This window comes from Amblyraja radiata, chromosome 3 (assembly GCF_010909765.2).
Source record: "Amblyraja radiata isolate CabotCenter1 chromosome 3, sAmbRad1.1.pri, whole genome shotgun sequence".
NCBI classification, from domain to species: Eukaryota; Metazoa; Chordata; class Chondrichthyes; order Rajiformes; family Rajidae; genus Amblyraja; species Amblyraja radiata.
In genome coordinates, this window is record NC_045958.1 from 44432413 (window position 1) to 44449758 (window position 17346).

The 17346-nt window shown below is 43.0% G+C and overlaps 2 protein-coding genes across 2 annotated transcripts in view; both read right to left on the reverse strand.

Annotated features, from left to right (window-relative positions):
* The window catches only part of shc3 (SHC adaptor protein 3), a 132476-nt gene extending 122641 nt beyond the window's left edge, over positions 1-9835 (reverse strand). Inside the window, exon 1 of the mRNA XM_033017729.1 lies at positions 8613-9835. Coding sequence (XP_032873620.1) covers positions 8613-9158 — 546 coding nt within the window. The 5' untranslated portion in view covers positions 9159-9835. The remainder of the gene's footprint in view (positions 1-8612) is intronic.
* LOC116971545 lies at positions 9778-15614 on the reverse strand. Its single transcript, XM_033018782.1, has 3 exons — positions 15149-15614; positions 14773-15103; positions 9778-9840 (listed from the first exon to the last, which is right to left on the reverse strand). The coding sequence occupies exons 1-3, from the start codon at positions 15493-15495 to the stop codon at positions 9778-9780; spliced, it is 741 nt and encodes a 246-aa protein (XP_032874673.1). The 5' UTR covers positions 15496-15614.
* Positions 15615-17346: the final 1732 nt, after the last annotated feature.

A 17346-nucleotide genomic window follows, 5' to 3' on the forward strand; every position in this document is an offset into this window, starting at 1 on the left:
GGGGTTACGTTTGCTACCCGCCAATCCTCAGGAACTACTCCAGAATCTAAAGAGTTTTGAAAGATTATTACTAATGCATCCACTATTTCTGGAGCTACTTCCTTAAGTACTCTGGGATGCAGCCTATCTGGCCCTGGGGATTTATCGGCCTTAATCCATTCAATTTACCCAACACCACTTCCCGGCTAACCTGGATTTCACTCAATTCCTCCAACTCCTTTGACCCGCGGTCCCTGCTATTTCCGGCAGATTATTTATGTCTTCCTTAGTGCAGACGAAGACAGGTTCACAGATCCTCGGTTTTCCAGATGTCAACATTCAGCCCCTTTTTCTTACTAACATTAAGAGCAAGATTCTCGTTCTGCCACCATTTAATCAGATTATCAATCTCCCATCTGTACTCTGACTAATCATTACCCATGAACAGCATTATCATCAGTGAATTTAAACATGGCGTTGGAACAATGCCTGACCACACAGTTAAAGAGAGAAAGGTGTAGGACACTGAATACACAGCCGTGGTGCTCCTGTGATTGAGGAGAAAGAGTTATTGTCAATTCAAAATGATTGCGGTCTGCTGATGAGGAAGTCAAGGATTCAAGTCGTCAAGTCAAGTTTATTCGTCACATACACATACGAGACGTGCAGTGAAATGAAAAGTGGCAATGCTCGCGGACTTTGTGCAAAAAACAAACAAACAAACTACAAACAGAATGGAACAGAATCACATATTCTTTTACATATCAAATATTGTGGGCGGAAGGAAAAAGGGAAAAAAATCCAGCAATTAAAAAAATAAGAGTAGAATGGTACAGTAAAGTTAGTCCCTGGTGAGATAGGAGTTTACAGTCCTAATGGCCTCTGGGAAGAAACTCCTTCTCAACCTCTCTGTTCTCACAGCATAGCAACGGAGGCATTTGCCTGACTGTAGCAGCTGGAACAGTCCGTTGCAGGGGTGGAAGGGGTCTCCCATGATCTTATTGCCTCTGGAGTTGCACCTCCTGATGTATAGTTCCTGCAGAGGGGCGAGTGAAGTTCCCATAGTGCGTTCGGCCGAACGCACTACTCTCTGCAGAGCCTTCTTGTCCTGGGCAGAGCAATTCCCAAACCAGATTGTGATTTTTCCGGACAAGATGCTTTCCACAGCCGCTGAGTAGAAGCACTGGAGGATCCTCGGAGACACTCTGAATTTCCTCAATTGCCTGAGGTGGTAAAGGCACTGCCTTGACTTACTCACGAGTGCTGCAGCGTGTGATGTCCATGTCATATCCTCAGAGATGTGGACTCCCAGGTATTTAAAGCAGCTCACCCTATCCATAGTGTCCCCATTTATCCTCAATGGTGTGTAGGTCCTCGGATGATGTGCCTCGGATTCAATTGCAGAAAGAGGAGCAGGTATCTAGTTCCCCGAGGTTGATGATAAGTTTGGAGGGGTTGATTGCCATGTTGTGGTTAATGAACAGAAGCCTGACGTCTTTGTTCTTATTGTCCAAATGTTCCAGGGCAGAGTGAAGAGCCAGCAAAATTGCATTCCATTGATCTGTTGTTGCAGTAGGTGAATTGTAGTGGGTCCAGGTCCTCACTAAGGCAAGTGTTGATATGCATTGTAATCATTTTCTCAAAGCATGTCATCATCATGGATGTAAGAACAATTGTAAAAAAACAATTGTATTCAATATTTATACTTAAAGCAGCCAATGAAGGGGAACACAAACATAAACCACAAATCCCTTAAATGAGATGTATCAAAAAAAATTTTTTGGAACCTCTGAACAATATTTTCTTTACCAAAAACAGCAAATGCTAGAACACAGCCAGTGAAGCAGCATCTGTGGAAAGAGAAACCAATTATTTTTCAGCCAATCTTCAGGACTTCCAGTCAATGTATAAGACATTGGTGAGGCCGCACTTGGAGCATTATGTTCAGTTTTGGTCACCTTCTATAGGATGTCGTAAAGCTGGAAAGATTGCAGGGAGGATTTACAAGGATCGTGCCAAGACTTGAAGGCCTGAGTTGTATGGAGAGCTTGGGCAGACTAGGACTTTATTACTTGGAGAGCACAAGGCTAACAGGTGATCTTATAGAGGTGTATAAGGTCATGAGGAAAATAGATAAGATGAATGCAGTCTTTTACCCAGAGCAGGGGAATCAAGAAACAGAGGACATAGGTTTAGGGTGAGAGGGGAAAGGTTTAATAGGAACCCGAGGGGCAATTTTTTTCACACAGAGTGGTGGGTATATGGAATTAGCTGTCAAAGGAGGAAGTTGATGCAGGTATTACAACAACATTTAAAGGTCATCCAGAAAAGTATATGAATAGAAATGTTTAGAGGGTTATAGGCTAAACGCAGGCAGGTGGGACAAGTGTAGATGTGACATCTTGGTCGGCATGGGCAAGTTGGGCCGAAGGACCTATTTCCGTGCTATTGACCCTATGACTAGGGAAGAGTGAAGGGTTAACAGTTTTCAAAGCAGAGCAGGGAGGTGAAAGATGTAAGACAAAAAAACTACGTGGAGATAGGTTAAGGCAGATCAGGTGATAAGGAACATGAGTATTGAACGCTAGTGAAACATTTAAAAGAAACAATGTGAGAAAGGAACATAAGCATGATAATGGGAAACAATGAGTGGGAGGTTTACCTTTGGTTGGAAAATGCAATGTTCATTCCAAAGCGTGCCCAGGCAGAAGATAAAATGTTGTTCTAATTTACTTTGGGCCTCATGGCGGCATTGGAAGAGGCCACAGACATGCAGATCAGAACAGTAGTAAGATGAGAATTAATGTGGCATGCATCAGGAAGCTCATCCCAGTAGACTAAGCATAGGTGCCATCACCCACTCTCTATTTGATTTTTCCAGTGTAGAAGAGACCACATTGAGAACACTGAATGCAGTACCGTAGATTGAGAGAAGTGCAAAGAAATTGCCTGGAATGGTTGCTGTGAATGGTTGGAAGGGAATAAATGAATAGGTAGGTCTTGCATCTCCTCTGGTTGCATGACAAGGTGCCACGGGGGAGGGGTGGTGAATGGGGACGGAAGAGTTGATCAGGGCATCATGAAGTGAGCAGTACCTGCAAAATGCAGAAAAGGGAGAAGAGGGAATTATGTTGGAGCTTGCAGAAATTGTGCAGACTAATTGAATGTGGAGGCTGGAGAGTGAAAAATGAGGACCAAGAAAATTCTATTTCAGTTCTATCTGGAAAAAAAGTGGTTCATAGCAAACGTGTGGAAAACAGAGAGAATGCAGTCGAGAGTTCCATTCACTATGATAGAGGGAAAGCCATTTTTCTGGAAGGACGAGGACATTTTAGAAACAACAGATCGGAAGGCCTCATCATTGCGACAGTTTTGTTTATGTAATGTTTAAAAAAAATACTGCTCCAAAGAACAGCAGTGAAGTCCTTGATGCAGAACCTAATGCAGGTTTTAAACCTGAAATATCGAGCATTGCTTTCCGCCCACAGATGCTGCTGGATCCACAAATTCCTGCAGCAGAATGTTTATTGCTCCAGATTCCAGCATCTGCAGTCTCTTGTGTCTCAACCAGCCTGCCTGATAGCTTGTCCACCATCTTGTTCATTTATTCTCTCCACCACCAGTGAACCATGGTTACTGTATGTACTGCCTACAAACAGAGCTGTGCAGCATAGGAACCGGTCGTTTGGCCCGTGATTTTATGCTGAACATAACGCCGTTAAACTCATCTCCTCTGCCTGCATGTGATCACTAGCTTTCCATTCCCTGCACATCTATGTGCCTATCGAAAACCCGCTTAAATGCCACTATCATCGTATCCACTGGCAGTGGATAATAGGCATCTGTGTAAAAAGCATGCCCCGCACATCTCCTTTAAAATTTTCCTCTTAAATCTATGCCCTCTAGTCTTTGACATTTTCACCATGGGATAAAGGTTCTGACTCTCTACCATATCTACCAGTCAGAATTTTATATCCTCAATATCGTCCACCTCCAATGTTCTACTACAAATTTCTCCAACCTCGCCTTATAGCTAATTCTAATCCAGGCAGCATTCTGGTAAACCTTTACTGCACCCACTCCAAAGCTTCCACATCCTTCCTGTAATGGGGCGACCAGAACTGCAGACAATACTCCAAAAGCAGCCTAATCTAAGTTCTATAAAGCTGCAACATGATTTTGTGACACTTATACACAATGCCTCAACCGATGAAAGCAAGCAGACCATACATCTTCTTTATCATTATACCTTTGTGTTGCCACTTTAGTGAGCCATGGACTCGGAAATTCAAGAGCCCTCTGTACATCAATGATGTTAAGGGTCTTGCCATCAACTGTTTACTTTCCCCTTATATTCAAATTCTCACAGCTCAACCCCTCATCCTTGCTTGGATTAAACCCCACCTGCCAATTCTGTGCCTAACTCCACCAATGCTGGTATCGTCTGTAAAATTACTCACCAACCCATCTACATTTACATCCAAGTCGTGTGTGTAAAGGGCCCGTCCCACTTTCACGACCTAATTCACGACCTTTTTTATGCATGGACATTTTTCATCATGTTAGAAAAACGCCCCGACCTACTTGATGCCACGAGTACCTACGACTAGCATCACGGCCTGCTACGAACTACCTACGACCATGCTGCGAGTATGAGTCAAGGGCAAACTCGGCAGAGGTCGTGAATTAGGTCGTGAAAGTGGGACAGGCCCTTAACACTTCTTAAACCTGCAACATGTACCATCTAAAAGATAAGGTCCGTAGAAATATGGAATGGTAAACACCTGCAAGTTTCATTTCCGAACACAATATCCACACTAAGGAACAGCTTGCTGTTTTATCACTCCAGGAATTCCCTAATCACTTTCACTATCACCTTAAATCATGATTTTGCCTCCAAGGTCCATATTCATGCAAAGGATAAACAAAATGGCACTGGTTTCTGCAGCAACCTAGGAGCTTTTTAAATTTTTAATTCATTCAGACTGGTACGGCAAAGTAGAATTGGACATTAGTTCTGCTTTCTTTGTTATATGTCTGCAAATTTTTTCCCCTGTGCCTTTGAGGTGGTTTTTAATAACATTCAAGTGTCTATGAGATTGGTGGACAATTAATATGAATGTAATATAAACTGTCTGAAGAAGGGTCTCGACCCAAACATCACCCATTACTTCTATCCAGAGATGCTGCCTGTTCCGCTGAGTTACACAGGTGCCGACCTGTGTCTATCTTTGATTTAAACCAACATCTGCAGTTCCTTTCTACAATATAAATGTGAAATCAGGCTTCATTGGCTTTTTTTGTCATTCACAGAATATGGATGCTGCTGGGAAGACCAACATTTATTACCTTTGAAAAGCTATTAATAACCTGATTTTAGACTTCTGCATCCTAAGCGTAATGGTAATTTCAACACTGTTATTGGTGAAGTAGTTCTATAATGTTAATCCAGTGACAATTAAAGTATAGTGTGTCTTACAGTGAAACTAGAGGTGAGCTTTTGGCCTTTGCGATTCTATTTAATAAATGTTACAGCTTTGACCCACGAAAAATTGGCAAATTGCTATATATTTTGTGGATGGTACACACTACAGACCTTGCGTGCTTTAGTTTAGTTTAGAGATACAGCGTGGTAAATAGGCCTTTTGGCCCACTGAGTCCGTGCCAACCAATGATCACCCGTTATCCCAGTTTTGCATTCTGCACACTAGGGGCAATTTATGAAGCCAACTAATCTACAAACATGCAGGTCTTTGGGATGTAGGAGGAAACCGGAGCACCCAGAGAATACCCACACGGTCACAGAGAAAGCACCCATAGTCAGGGTTGAACCCAGGTTTCTGGCGTAGTAAGGCAGCAATTCTATGGCTGTGCAACTGTGCCGCCCTAAAGTGCTGCTTAAGGTGTGCAGAGTGAATTTTGAGAAAAGTGTATATGATACTAGTCAATGGACTGCTTTGTCCTGAATAGTTTCAAGCTTTTGAGTGTTGTGATAGCTGCCCTCAGGTAAATGGAAAGTACTCCATCATGACTAGTCTTTCATAAGTGACAGAAAGAAGTTAGGGAATGAAGAGATGAGAAGATCACCGCTAATTGCATAGCCTTTGACCTTCTCATGTAGCCACAGTATTTATAACATGCCCTGTTAAGTTTCTGGTCAGTAACAAATTTCCAGGGTGCTGATAGTAGGTGATTGACACGGGCCAGTGCCACTGAGCATTAAAGGAAGCACATTAGGATATTTTTTGGAAACGGTCATTGCCTGGTAATTGTGCAGCGTGAATGTTACTTGCTCCTTATCAGCTGTAACTTGAATATTGTTCAGGTTTTTATCCTTGATGGCATGGATGGTTTCATCTTCTGAGGAGTTATAAATGGAAGTGAGCACCATATAATAATTTCCAATCATTCGCACTTATGTCCTGACTTGAACTAATCCATGGTGTCAAGCTAGTGGATAAAACCAAATTTTGAAACAAAATATTAATAATTCTAACAAAACCCAAAATATTTAAATATTTTCTTTTCATTTCTTCTTTTTCAATAATAAAATACCTTGGACTGTTTTTTCAAATTTATGTTCATAGAAACCCCATTACCTCTAAAAATACAAAGCTCAGTATAAAGCTGGGATGATTTGTACTTGTATCAATAAAGGTTGTTTATTTCATTGGTGCATGAAGTGATGACTGAACATGAGGCACTAATTAAAAAATGCTGCAAGCAAGGTACAGATTTGTTCGATACAAAGCCATTAAGAATAGCAGTAATGTTTCAACACAGTGCATGCATTGTATGTACATGTTATTCACTGCTTCCTTCACACGAACAGTAAATTGAAAGATGATTTTTAATGATAAAAGGAATGACACTTCTGTCACTAACTACTTCACTTTTCATGGTTCAAATTTAACTAAAATAAATTAAGAGAAAGTTGTCCTAACAAGAGCACTCCTACATGGAAAGGGTTTATCACAAAGTCTGCTGGATAGGTATTTATTTTGCAATAACATAATTCTTAGATTATTGCACACTGTTGTTCTTACATCCTTTGCACTGGCTTCATGAAATGTAGTTAAAGCCACAGCGTGATTCTCAGTATAATATTTCTTCAGATAGTTTAGACATTAAAATTCAGAATATATGGTTCTAAGTGCAGATGTAGCTCTGAAATAAATCAAGTTGTAGTTTTATTTCTTTTAAATTAACTGGACATTCTACTCTGAGGAATTTAATTGCGTAAAAATACGTCTTTCAGCGTTATTTGATTTTAAAACCACCATTTTGAACAGCAGCATAAAAATAATCCAGATCACCAACAGTTAATGGAAGGAGAATTTCCTTAATATATTATTGAGGGGAATAGGGTAATTTCAAACATTAATCTTCATTAAAGAAAAGAATCTCTTGGCACACTGAGTTTGCAAGGCTCTTGACCATTGGGGATGAAAACCTTTTATCAAAATGATTTATTTTTCTTAAATAATTTGGCAGCATAAGAATGAGTCAGGACCTTCATATAAAGCTCCATGAAAACTAATATCCCCATCTGCCCAATTCAGCTCATATAATAATAATTATTATGAGTATCTAAAATCTGTAATTATTTTGTATGGTCAATGGTCAGTCCTAAAGTACACAGTTTTTAGCTGCACACTTACTTTCTGGATCAGGTACAAATAACAGCAAGGTATTCATCCCTGTAGTTACCTTTAAATGTAATTTATATCACTCTAAATAATATTTAGAAATTTCATTATATAGTAATTTTCATGTACCTCCATAATATGACTATTCACAAAAACGGGTTACCTTGTATGAAAGGTTACTTCAAGTGTATAATATAAACCCATTTACCTCAAGTTCAAGTGCATTCTGACAGCAAGTACTTGTACAACCATTTCTGTTATATTCTCTCATGTTATAAATATATTTTATTGTTGTGCCCATCACCGTACCAGGATTCCGATGTGAGATAAATATTTAGCATCTGCAATAATCCCTCGAACACACAATTATACTGGCAGTAACCCTTTCACAAGAATTTATAGTAAAGCACTGAACAAGAATCATTGTTTCACATTTTGGTGTTTTGTTATTAATATTTATTTCTTTATGATGGACAAATAATTAATGCAGTTATGCCCAAGATAAAGTTTTACATTTACACTATAGCATTATCAAACAGACTTGTATTGCAGGCTTCAGCTTTTGGTATCTAAATTTAAAATCAGAAGCAGCTCCGTGAATAGCATCTGAGCTATACTAAAGTAAATTAATACTCAAGGTTGACAAGATAAATCTTAGAAAGACTTCACAAATTCTACACAGTTTCAAAAGATAATTTACAACAGTCACAGTTAGATATTATTTCAAGAATATGACATGGGAAAGCAAAGTACATAATCTTCATTCTCAATGTAATCTTTGCTATATATATATGCAAGTAGGAAATACATAAAGCAATTTATTAAACATTCAAGGTTTTGAAGTTGCACAAACATGATGTATAATTTAATTTTCCTGTCGGTTGAGATTAAAGCCTATGTGGTGAAGGGATGAGTTAATGACCTGCTTTGTAAATGTTATTGTTTCAAGTTTGAGACAAGACTATAAGATAAAAAATAACCAACCTTTACAACATATGTCACACCAGGTCCAAGGATTTTCTCATTCGAGTGCAGCCACCCTCGTGAGGGTTTATTAACAAAGCCTCCACTATGATTCCAATCCTCTCCACCCAAGTGAATATCTTCTACCTTGGTCCTCTTGTCCGTGCCCATCTTGTTCACGTCCTGCTGAGAATACGGAGTGGAGGAGACAGGGTTACATGTGTCTACTGCTGCTGAAACCGAGCTAGGAGTGCTTGAACAGCCTTGCTGCTTCGAAGAGGCAAGGTCTTTCATTGCAGAAGACAGATTTTTGATGCCCAACAGGCTGCCCGTGCTGGCAAATTTCAAATGGGACATCTTTTGCATGAAGTTGCAGAGGGTCGTAGGCCCATTTTCCTGGTCCTTGTGGAGCACCTCTGGTGGTTCTTGGTATGAAGATGCAGCAGATGTTGTTGCTGTCGTCGTAACAGTCGAGCCCTTGGCGTTCATTGATAAGTTGTGTATAAGATCATCGAATGATGTCACTGAATCATTCCTGAAACGATTATACTTTGTACGGTGAAGCATGCCCTTCTATATGGTTTTCTGTACACGTATATCCAGATCTGATGCAAACTTAGAATGCATTTGTTCCACTATGCCAGACCTCTCATAGTGCCAACAGCAACCTGCTAAACCCAGGCAAATAAATACCCACAGAAATGCATCTCCAAAGTGCACAGGTAAGGGCCTGGTACAGTAGTACTTTGCTAAGACAGAGAACACCGTCCTGCTTGGAGCTGCCAAGCTGCTCGCAGCAAAAGCATGACTCACACAAATGAGAAGACCCTTTTCAACAAAAGGCTCACTGAACACTGCAAATCACTTCCTGTTGCAAAACCATCCACCCACTTACAGCACACTAGAACCAATCAATTTTCAAATTTCCCATTCCCATTTTGAAAGAAAGGCATTTTCATCCAAAGCCGTGGAATTTTTCTTTATCCGAAAGTAAACTGCTCTAATCACCAGGAATTTCACCTTCAACAAAATTATTCCTTCTTATATATGTTATTGTGCTCGAACTCATCAAGCTATACAACCTTCCCTTTCTGAATACAGCTGTTATATAGCTTTACAAAAATCCCTGCATACGTCTATGTGGATTAAACAACACATCAAACGACAGAAAACCATCTAATCTTATTCATACAAAGTCACAATCCTGGATTTGAACAGAAAAGGAACTGAGAAATACAGCTTTAACTTTCTGCAATAATACAGACGAGTGTAATAAAAACCATAAAATCAAATACATCTGCTCTAATTTATATAATTCCATTACATTCATTTCAATTTTAAAATCGAGTATCGAAAGACAAAATAAAATATACTACTGAGCATTTTCACACTTTCCTCATTTAGCAACATTTTTACAAAATAAAATTCTCAGAATACTGTACAACTAAGACAGAGCAACAGCAGCTTCAGCATTTTTTCGATAGTGGTTTATTCCATTAAAATGAATTGAACTGTTTTCCAGATCCATAAGGCAGTATTAAATAGTGCTTTTCATTTTTACCCACCATTTTAGTGATAAGTTCCTCCTTCACTGCAGAGATACACCATTATTAAGAGGCATAATGCAAATCTCATTCATAATTTCTGCTGCATTAATTTCTCAATATTTTAACACAGCTCCCATGCATTCTGGTTAGAAAAGAATTAGGTTTTAATACAATACCATCTCATTCCAGCATGTACAAAAAAAAAGATTTTTTTAATCCAGTGGGAAAGTGATGTTTCAAATCATTTATATTTATTTGAATGAAATGGTAAGGGCACATACCAATAATTCTGTGAATGAAATAAGGTCTTGCTGCATCTGCCAAACAATCCCTTGGGTGCTAATGGCTTTATCCAATGAAAAAGAACTTGGATGACTCATTCAGGATAGGATTTCTGAATAGTGGATTCTTCCATTTTCCTAACAGGTGTGTTTCTTTCATATATACAAAATAAACTAATTACTTCAATTCAGTGGCATCTGCTTGAAATTTAACCACACAAAATGCACATTTAAAAATGATTGAGGCAGAATTGAGATGCTAATTTAATTATAGCTGTCTCCTTCACATATATTTTTATCTGACCCCCAAGAAGATGCATCCAACTGGTCCATTCACATCGGCAAAGTGGATACATACCATTCTGTTCAATTTTTCTGTGCTTTGAATGTTAATTATTTTATTGAAAATATCAGACTGTTGCAGATATCAGACTAAGGAAAAAAATATTTTTGATTATATGTCTGCGCTGTAAAGTCGCGCCCAGACAATAGATTTTTACCTCCATATGGTATCTATAGTAATTAAATCAAGAATAACATGAATTTGTTTATTATGTAAAAGAAAGCTCGAAGTAGGATTTTTTGACACCACATAAAAATGGCAAACAAAATATTGTGTATTTATCATATCAGATTAATATTCAAGTGCATGGGGTATACTGAATATCGTGGTAAATATGCAAAATTATTTATTCAGCAAGCTGAACCATTTAAAGAGCCACTGTTTTAAATTATTTGAAAATAATATTACTTGCTGCGTGCTATTCATGATCAAAGAAAAGGTAAAGAATTTAAGGTCTGTGATTTTTTTATTTATATTTATAACGTCCAATTGAAAACTTGTCTGAATTTTCAGGTTAATGAGATACAATGAAACATTTGTTACCAAATCAATCCTTTATTGTAAAATAAATGCACTGTGGCTAGAGACATTGTAATTCTAAATTCCATTTTGTTCAGATCAAGGAGAAAATATTTGATGTGTTCTATTTTTGCATTATCCCTGTTGATACATTCATAAATTCTATGGTAGACAAAAATGCTGAAGAAACTCAGCGGGTGAGGCAGCATCTATGGAACGAAGGAAATAGGCAATGTTTCAGGTCGAGACCCTTCTTCAGTGATGTGAGGGTGGGGGGGGGGGGGCGGGAAGAAGATAGGAAGAGGTGGAGACAGTGGGCTGAGGGAGAGCTGTGAAGGGGAAGAGAAAGTAGGGACTACCTGAAATTAGAGAAGTCAATGTTCATACCACTGAGGTGCAAACTGACCAAGCGAAATATGAGGTGCTGCTCATCCAATTTATGGTGGTCCTCACTCTGGCCATGGAGGAGACCCAGGACAGAAAGGTCGGATTCGGAATGGGAGGGGGAGTTGAAGTGCTGAACGACTGGGAGATCAGGTTGGTTATTGCGAACCGAGCGGAGGTGTTGGACAAAGCGATCGCCAAGCCTACGCTTGGTCTCACCGATGTAGAGCAGCTGACATCTAGAGCAGCGGATGCAATAGATGAGTTTGGAGGAGGTGCAGGTGAACTTCTGCCGCACCTTGAAAGACTGCTTGGGTCCTTGAATGGAGTCAAGGGGGGAGGTAAAGCGACAGGTGTAGCATTTCCTGTGGTTGCAAGGGAAAGTGCCAGGAGAGGGGGTGGTTCGGGTGGGAAGGGACGAATTGACCAGGGAGTTACGGAGGGAGCGGTCTTTGCGGAAAGCAGACAGGGGAGGAGATGGGAAGATGTGGCAAGTGGTGGGATCACTTTGGCGGTGGCGAAAATGTCGGAGGATTATTTCTTGTATGTGACGGGTGGTAGGGTGGAAGGTGAAGACAAGCGGGACTCTGCCTTGTTACGAGTGGGGGGATAGGGAGTGAGAGCAGAGTCACGGGGTATAGAGGAGACCCTGGTGAGAGCCTCGTCTACAGTAGAAGAGGGGATCCCCCGTTCCCTGAAGAATGAGGACATCTCCGATGCCCTGGTGTGAAACACCTCATCCTGGGTGCAGATGCGGCTTAGACTGAGGAATTGGGAATAGGGGATGGAGTCCTTACAGGAAGCAGGGTAGGAAGAAGTGTGGTCCAGATAGCCGTGGGAGTCAGTGGGTTTATAGTGGATGTCGGTCAGCAATCTATCACCTGCGATGGAGATAGTGAGGTCAAGAAATGGTAGGGAAATGTCGGAAATGGTCCAGGTGTATTTGAGTGTCGGATGGAAGTTTGTGGGGAAATGGATGAAGTCAGTGAGTTGTGTGTGGGTGCAGGAGGTAACACCAATGCAGTCGTCGATGTAGCGGAGGTAGAGTTCGGGGATAGGGCCCTGGTACGCCTCGATCAAGGATTGTTTGACGTACCCTACAAAGACGCAGGCATAGCTAGGGCCCATGCGCATGCCCATAGCTACGCCTTGTATTTGGAGGAAATGGGAGGAGTCAAGCGAAAAGTTATTAAGCGTAAGGGCCAGCTCCGCTAGGTGGAGGAGAGTATCAGTAGACGGGGATTGGTTGGTTCTGCGGTCGAGGAAGAACCGGAGGGCTTTAAGACCCTCCTGGTGGGGGATGGAGGTGTAGAGTGACTCGACATCCATGGTGAAGATGAGGGAATGGGGGCCTGGAAAACGGAAGTCATGGAGTAGATGAAGAGCGTGTGAGGTGTCGTCAACATAGGTAGGGAGGGATTTAACCAGGGGGGATAGGATGGAGTCGAGGTATGTGGAAATAAGTTCGGTAGGACACGAACAGGCAGAAACAATGGGTCTGTCAGGTCAATCAGATTTGTGGATTTTGGGGAGAAGGTAGAATCGGGCCGTGCGGGGCTGGGGAACGATGAGGTTGGAGGCTTGGGAGGGCAGGGAGCAGGAGTTGACAAAGTCAGTGATGGTGCTAGAGGTAGTGGCCTGGTGCTCGTCTGTGGGGTCAAGATCCAAGGATAAGGAGGTCCAAGGATAGGAGGAGGTGTCTGAGAGTTGGCGCATGGCCTCAGCCTTGTCGAGATCAGCGTGCCAGACTACCACTGCACCTCCCTTATCGGCAGGTTTGATGACCCAGTCTGGGTTGTTGCTGAGTGAGTGGAGGGCCGTACGTTCAGGGGGGGGGGAGAGGTTAGAGTGAGAAAGGGGAGTGGAGAAGTTGAAGCGGTTGATGTCCGCAGGCAGTTTAAAATAAAAAGGTCTAAAGCCGGTAAATGGCCATGAGGGGAGTCCAAGAGGAGGGGGTCCGTTGGAGACAGGAGAAGGGGTCATCACTGGGGGGCAAGGACTCCTTCCAATGGAAGAATGCTTTGAGGCGGAGGCGACGGAAGAAGAGCTCCACATCGTGTTGGCGCGGAACTCATTGAGGTGAGGATGGAGGGGAACAAAGGTGAGGCCTCAGCTGAGGACAGACCATTCGGTATCAGAGAGGGTGAGGTCGAGGGGATGGTGAACACACGGCAAGGATGGGGGTTGGGGCCAGAGGAAGGCAGGTGAGTGGACTGAGGTCGAGGCGATGTCTAGTGGGCTTCTCCTTGTTGGCTTCGGAAGCCGCGGCCTCCAGTGCGGAAGCGGCCGTTCCAGGGTTCCCAGGCCGCTGGGAGGACTCTCCCGACGCCGGAGCAACATCACCCGGCGAGAACGGCCTGGAACATCGGGCCTCCGTAGAGGCAACTGTGGAGGCCTCTATGGGCCCGACTATGGGTGAACTGGGGTTGGGGACTGGACTTTGTGCCTTCCCTCATGGTGGGAGCCATTGTGGGGGGATGTTCTTTGTGTTTAAGACTCTTATTGGTGTTATGTCTGTATTCTTTTTTTTGTGTGCTGCAAAATGGCAAAAAGCATTTCACTTCACTACACCTGGGTGTATGTGAATGTGACTAATAAAATACCTTTGATACCTTTTTTGGGGGGGGGTGGTGGGTGGTCAGGGAGGAAGGGGGTAGGAGAACTATAGTGTGGGTGTGGAAGTGCTGGGGTCACATGGTTTGAGGGGGAAGACCCAGTGGAACAACCACTGAGGTTCCCTGGGTTAAGGGGACTAGCACTAGGACCCAGCACAGTCAGAGCCCGTGATGTCAGAGTCCGCAGCGTGGAGACTACAGGCCCAGTGCTGAGCCTAGGACTCAGGTAAGGCGCCGGCTGCGGCCTGCTGGAGAGCGGTGGAGTGGCGAGGGTCAGTGGAGTCGACGGTGGAGGCCCGCGGGAAGTGGAGTCCGGGTCAGCGGGCGAAGAGTAGGAGGTCCCTGTCAGCGGATGGCCAGTAAGGCGGTGAGGTTCGGCGATCCAGGTGTGGTGGAGAGGTTCGGAGGGCTCGGTGAGGAGGCGAGGTTGGACGGTCCCGGTGAGGCGGCGAGGTTGGACGGTCCCGGTGAGGCGGCGATGTTCGACGGTGCGGTGAGGCGGCGAGGTTCGGCAATCCCGGTGAGGTGGCGAAGTGAGTAGGCCCCGGTGAGGCGGCGAGGTTCGGCGGTCACGTTATGGTGGCGATAGTCGGAGGAATCGGGGAGGTAGCGAGGGTCGGCGTAATCGGTGAGGGGGCGATAGTCAGAGTTACCGGTGAGGCAGCGAGGACCAGCGCCCTTGGTGGGCAGGTGAAGGTCGGCAGCAGCATTGACGTGGAGGTCGGCGACGGTGGTGTCCTCGGTGGTCCGGGCCTGAGGTCGGTCCGGGAGGCGGTGAGTGCTGGTACTGCTCCTCGTGGCCAAGATGGCGTCGTGGGACTCGAGCTGGTGGTGTTCGGGCGGGCGGCGTGGGCCAGTGTAGGGGCCCGGGGCCTGCAGGTGGTCGCGTCGCGGAGTGTCGGTGGCAGGAGCGGCCTGGAGGCGGGCGAGTTTATGGTCCTTGGTGGAGTCCAGGTGAGCCAGGAATCGTTTGTTGAAGGCGTGGAATTGCCGTAGGATGAAGTAGAGTGGGGGTCCGTTGCAGGTCTGGGTGAGTGAGGCCCAAAGTTTCGGGAGAGTCAAAGAGAGGTCCTGCTGGTGCCGGCGCATCGCAGCCAGAGTAGATCGCAGAGCACGGAAGGAGAATTGCCGTGTATGGCGGCAGATCGCCAGTCGGTATCTATAGTCCGGGTTGGGTCTGAACTGGGAGCTTAAGGAACTGGAGCTGGAAACCATGAGGTACAAGATGGAGACGCAGGCAAGTCCCTAGAAAGCAAACGTGGCTGTGGTACCGGGTCTGGGTTAGGATGTGGTCGTAGAGTTGGAGGGAAGGGGGAATCACAGAGGAGGGGCAGTGAGAGAGTTCTATATAGAATTCTATGTACTGTTATTCATAATCAATTGGCCTGCATGCTGCATTGGTAATTTTTTAGCAAAATGGGTTAATCAGGACCATCAGAAATTCCTGTTGCAGTATAAATTACTTCTTAAGGTAAATAATTAAAGCTGCAGTGAGAGCAAGTGCACAGGAAGCAGCACAGATTGGTTAAGGGCATTCATTTTTATCCAACCACTGAACAAAGAGAATCCTGCAATCTCACTCATTCACTGCTGCGTGACTCGCACCACAATGTGGACTGCAGCAAACAGGTCGAGAACAGCACAGACAATTGCTCTCATTACCATTAAAGCAAGATTTTTCCAAATTACAATATATGAGCTCAGTCGTGTAACTTAAAAAATAAGTTAATACTTAAAAATACTTTAAAAACTTTCATTCAGTTAATCAATTTGCTACAATTTCGGTAGACCATTACTATAACAGTCAAATCTTAATACTGTATAACTAGTTTCCAAATTTTTCATCCAATCCATGGATAAAGTAGTGCATGTAATAAATATTCCTGCAACAAGGATGGAATAGGAACGAATTACAGACATCACAAGTGATGTAGATGTCGAGGACTTTGGCAGGTTGAGTCTGAAGTACAAGATTAATCACTGCATTTGAGGTGTTCATCGAGCTTGAGGAAATGGAAGAAAAGAGGAAAAGTTTATTTCAAGTGCAGCCAAGCCTCGTTATTATCAAAATGAAAGACAGTAAAAAATGACACTCAATACAGACCGGAAATCTCAATAGTTATTACAAAGCACCAACCGCTTCCATTCATATATCATATTGATGGAGATTAATTTTAGAGGGAATAACAATTGAAGTAGAGGATGCAGGTGAAAATGCTTGGAATGGGGATATTTGTGAACACAAAAAGTGTTCCTGTTAAAGATAGTTATGTGATATTTGTAAACCTTTGCCAATCAACATCCCACATAAGAAAGTATTAGGAAAGCTGTAAAATCATTTCAACCCGATGCTGGAGACAATGCAGCATTAAAGTTTGGAGCCTGCAATCAGAGCTCAAGAAATATAATTGACGGTTATTTAATCTTTCTAACAGAATCTGGTGTGGCATTAAAACATCAGTGTGTGTGGTTCAACAGATAAGCATTCCCATTTCTGCCTATTAAATCTGTTATATCTGATATCTGAACAAGCATGCAAGATAGCAATGTCTAAAAAAATGACCTCGACAAACATGGAGAAATTTCTGCCAGCACAGAATCCTAGTATAGAGACGGATGGCAGGAGCTATGGTGAGAGGATTGACATTGAGTGGTGGTCACCTGACAATGAGTGACTTAAAAAAGAGATTTGGCGGTAAACTCTGCGTTGTTGCAGTGAGAACCGTTAAGCTCAAGTGTATCAGTTCAGAGCAGCAAGATAATTTAAGGAAGGACACATGACTTCCAAACTCTGAATCATATCTATCTATATACTATTAAAACTCTGTGTGTGTGTGTGTGTGTGTGTTTATTTGTGGGTGTCAGAGTCGGCCTTTGATTCCTTGGTCCGCCAAAACCACACGCTGAAACTCCGTGTTTTTTCCATTTCGCTAGCGAATTCACTTTTACATTCACTCATGCACTCCTCAAAACATTTGGACATTTTTATGTACACATTTTTAAATAAAATCCCGCCCCCCCACTCACTAATTTTGTCGCCGCCTGTTACATATTTCAGTAGAGATT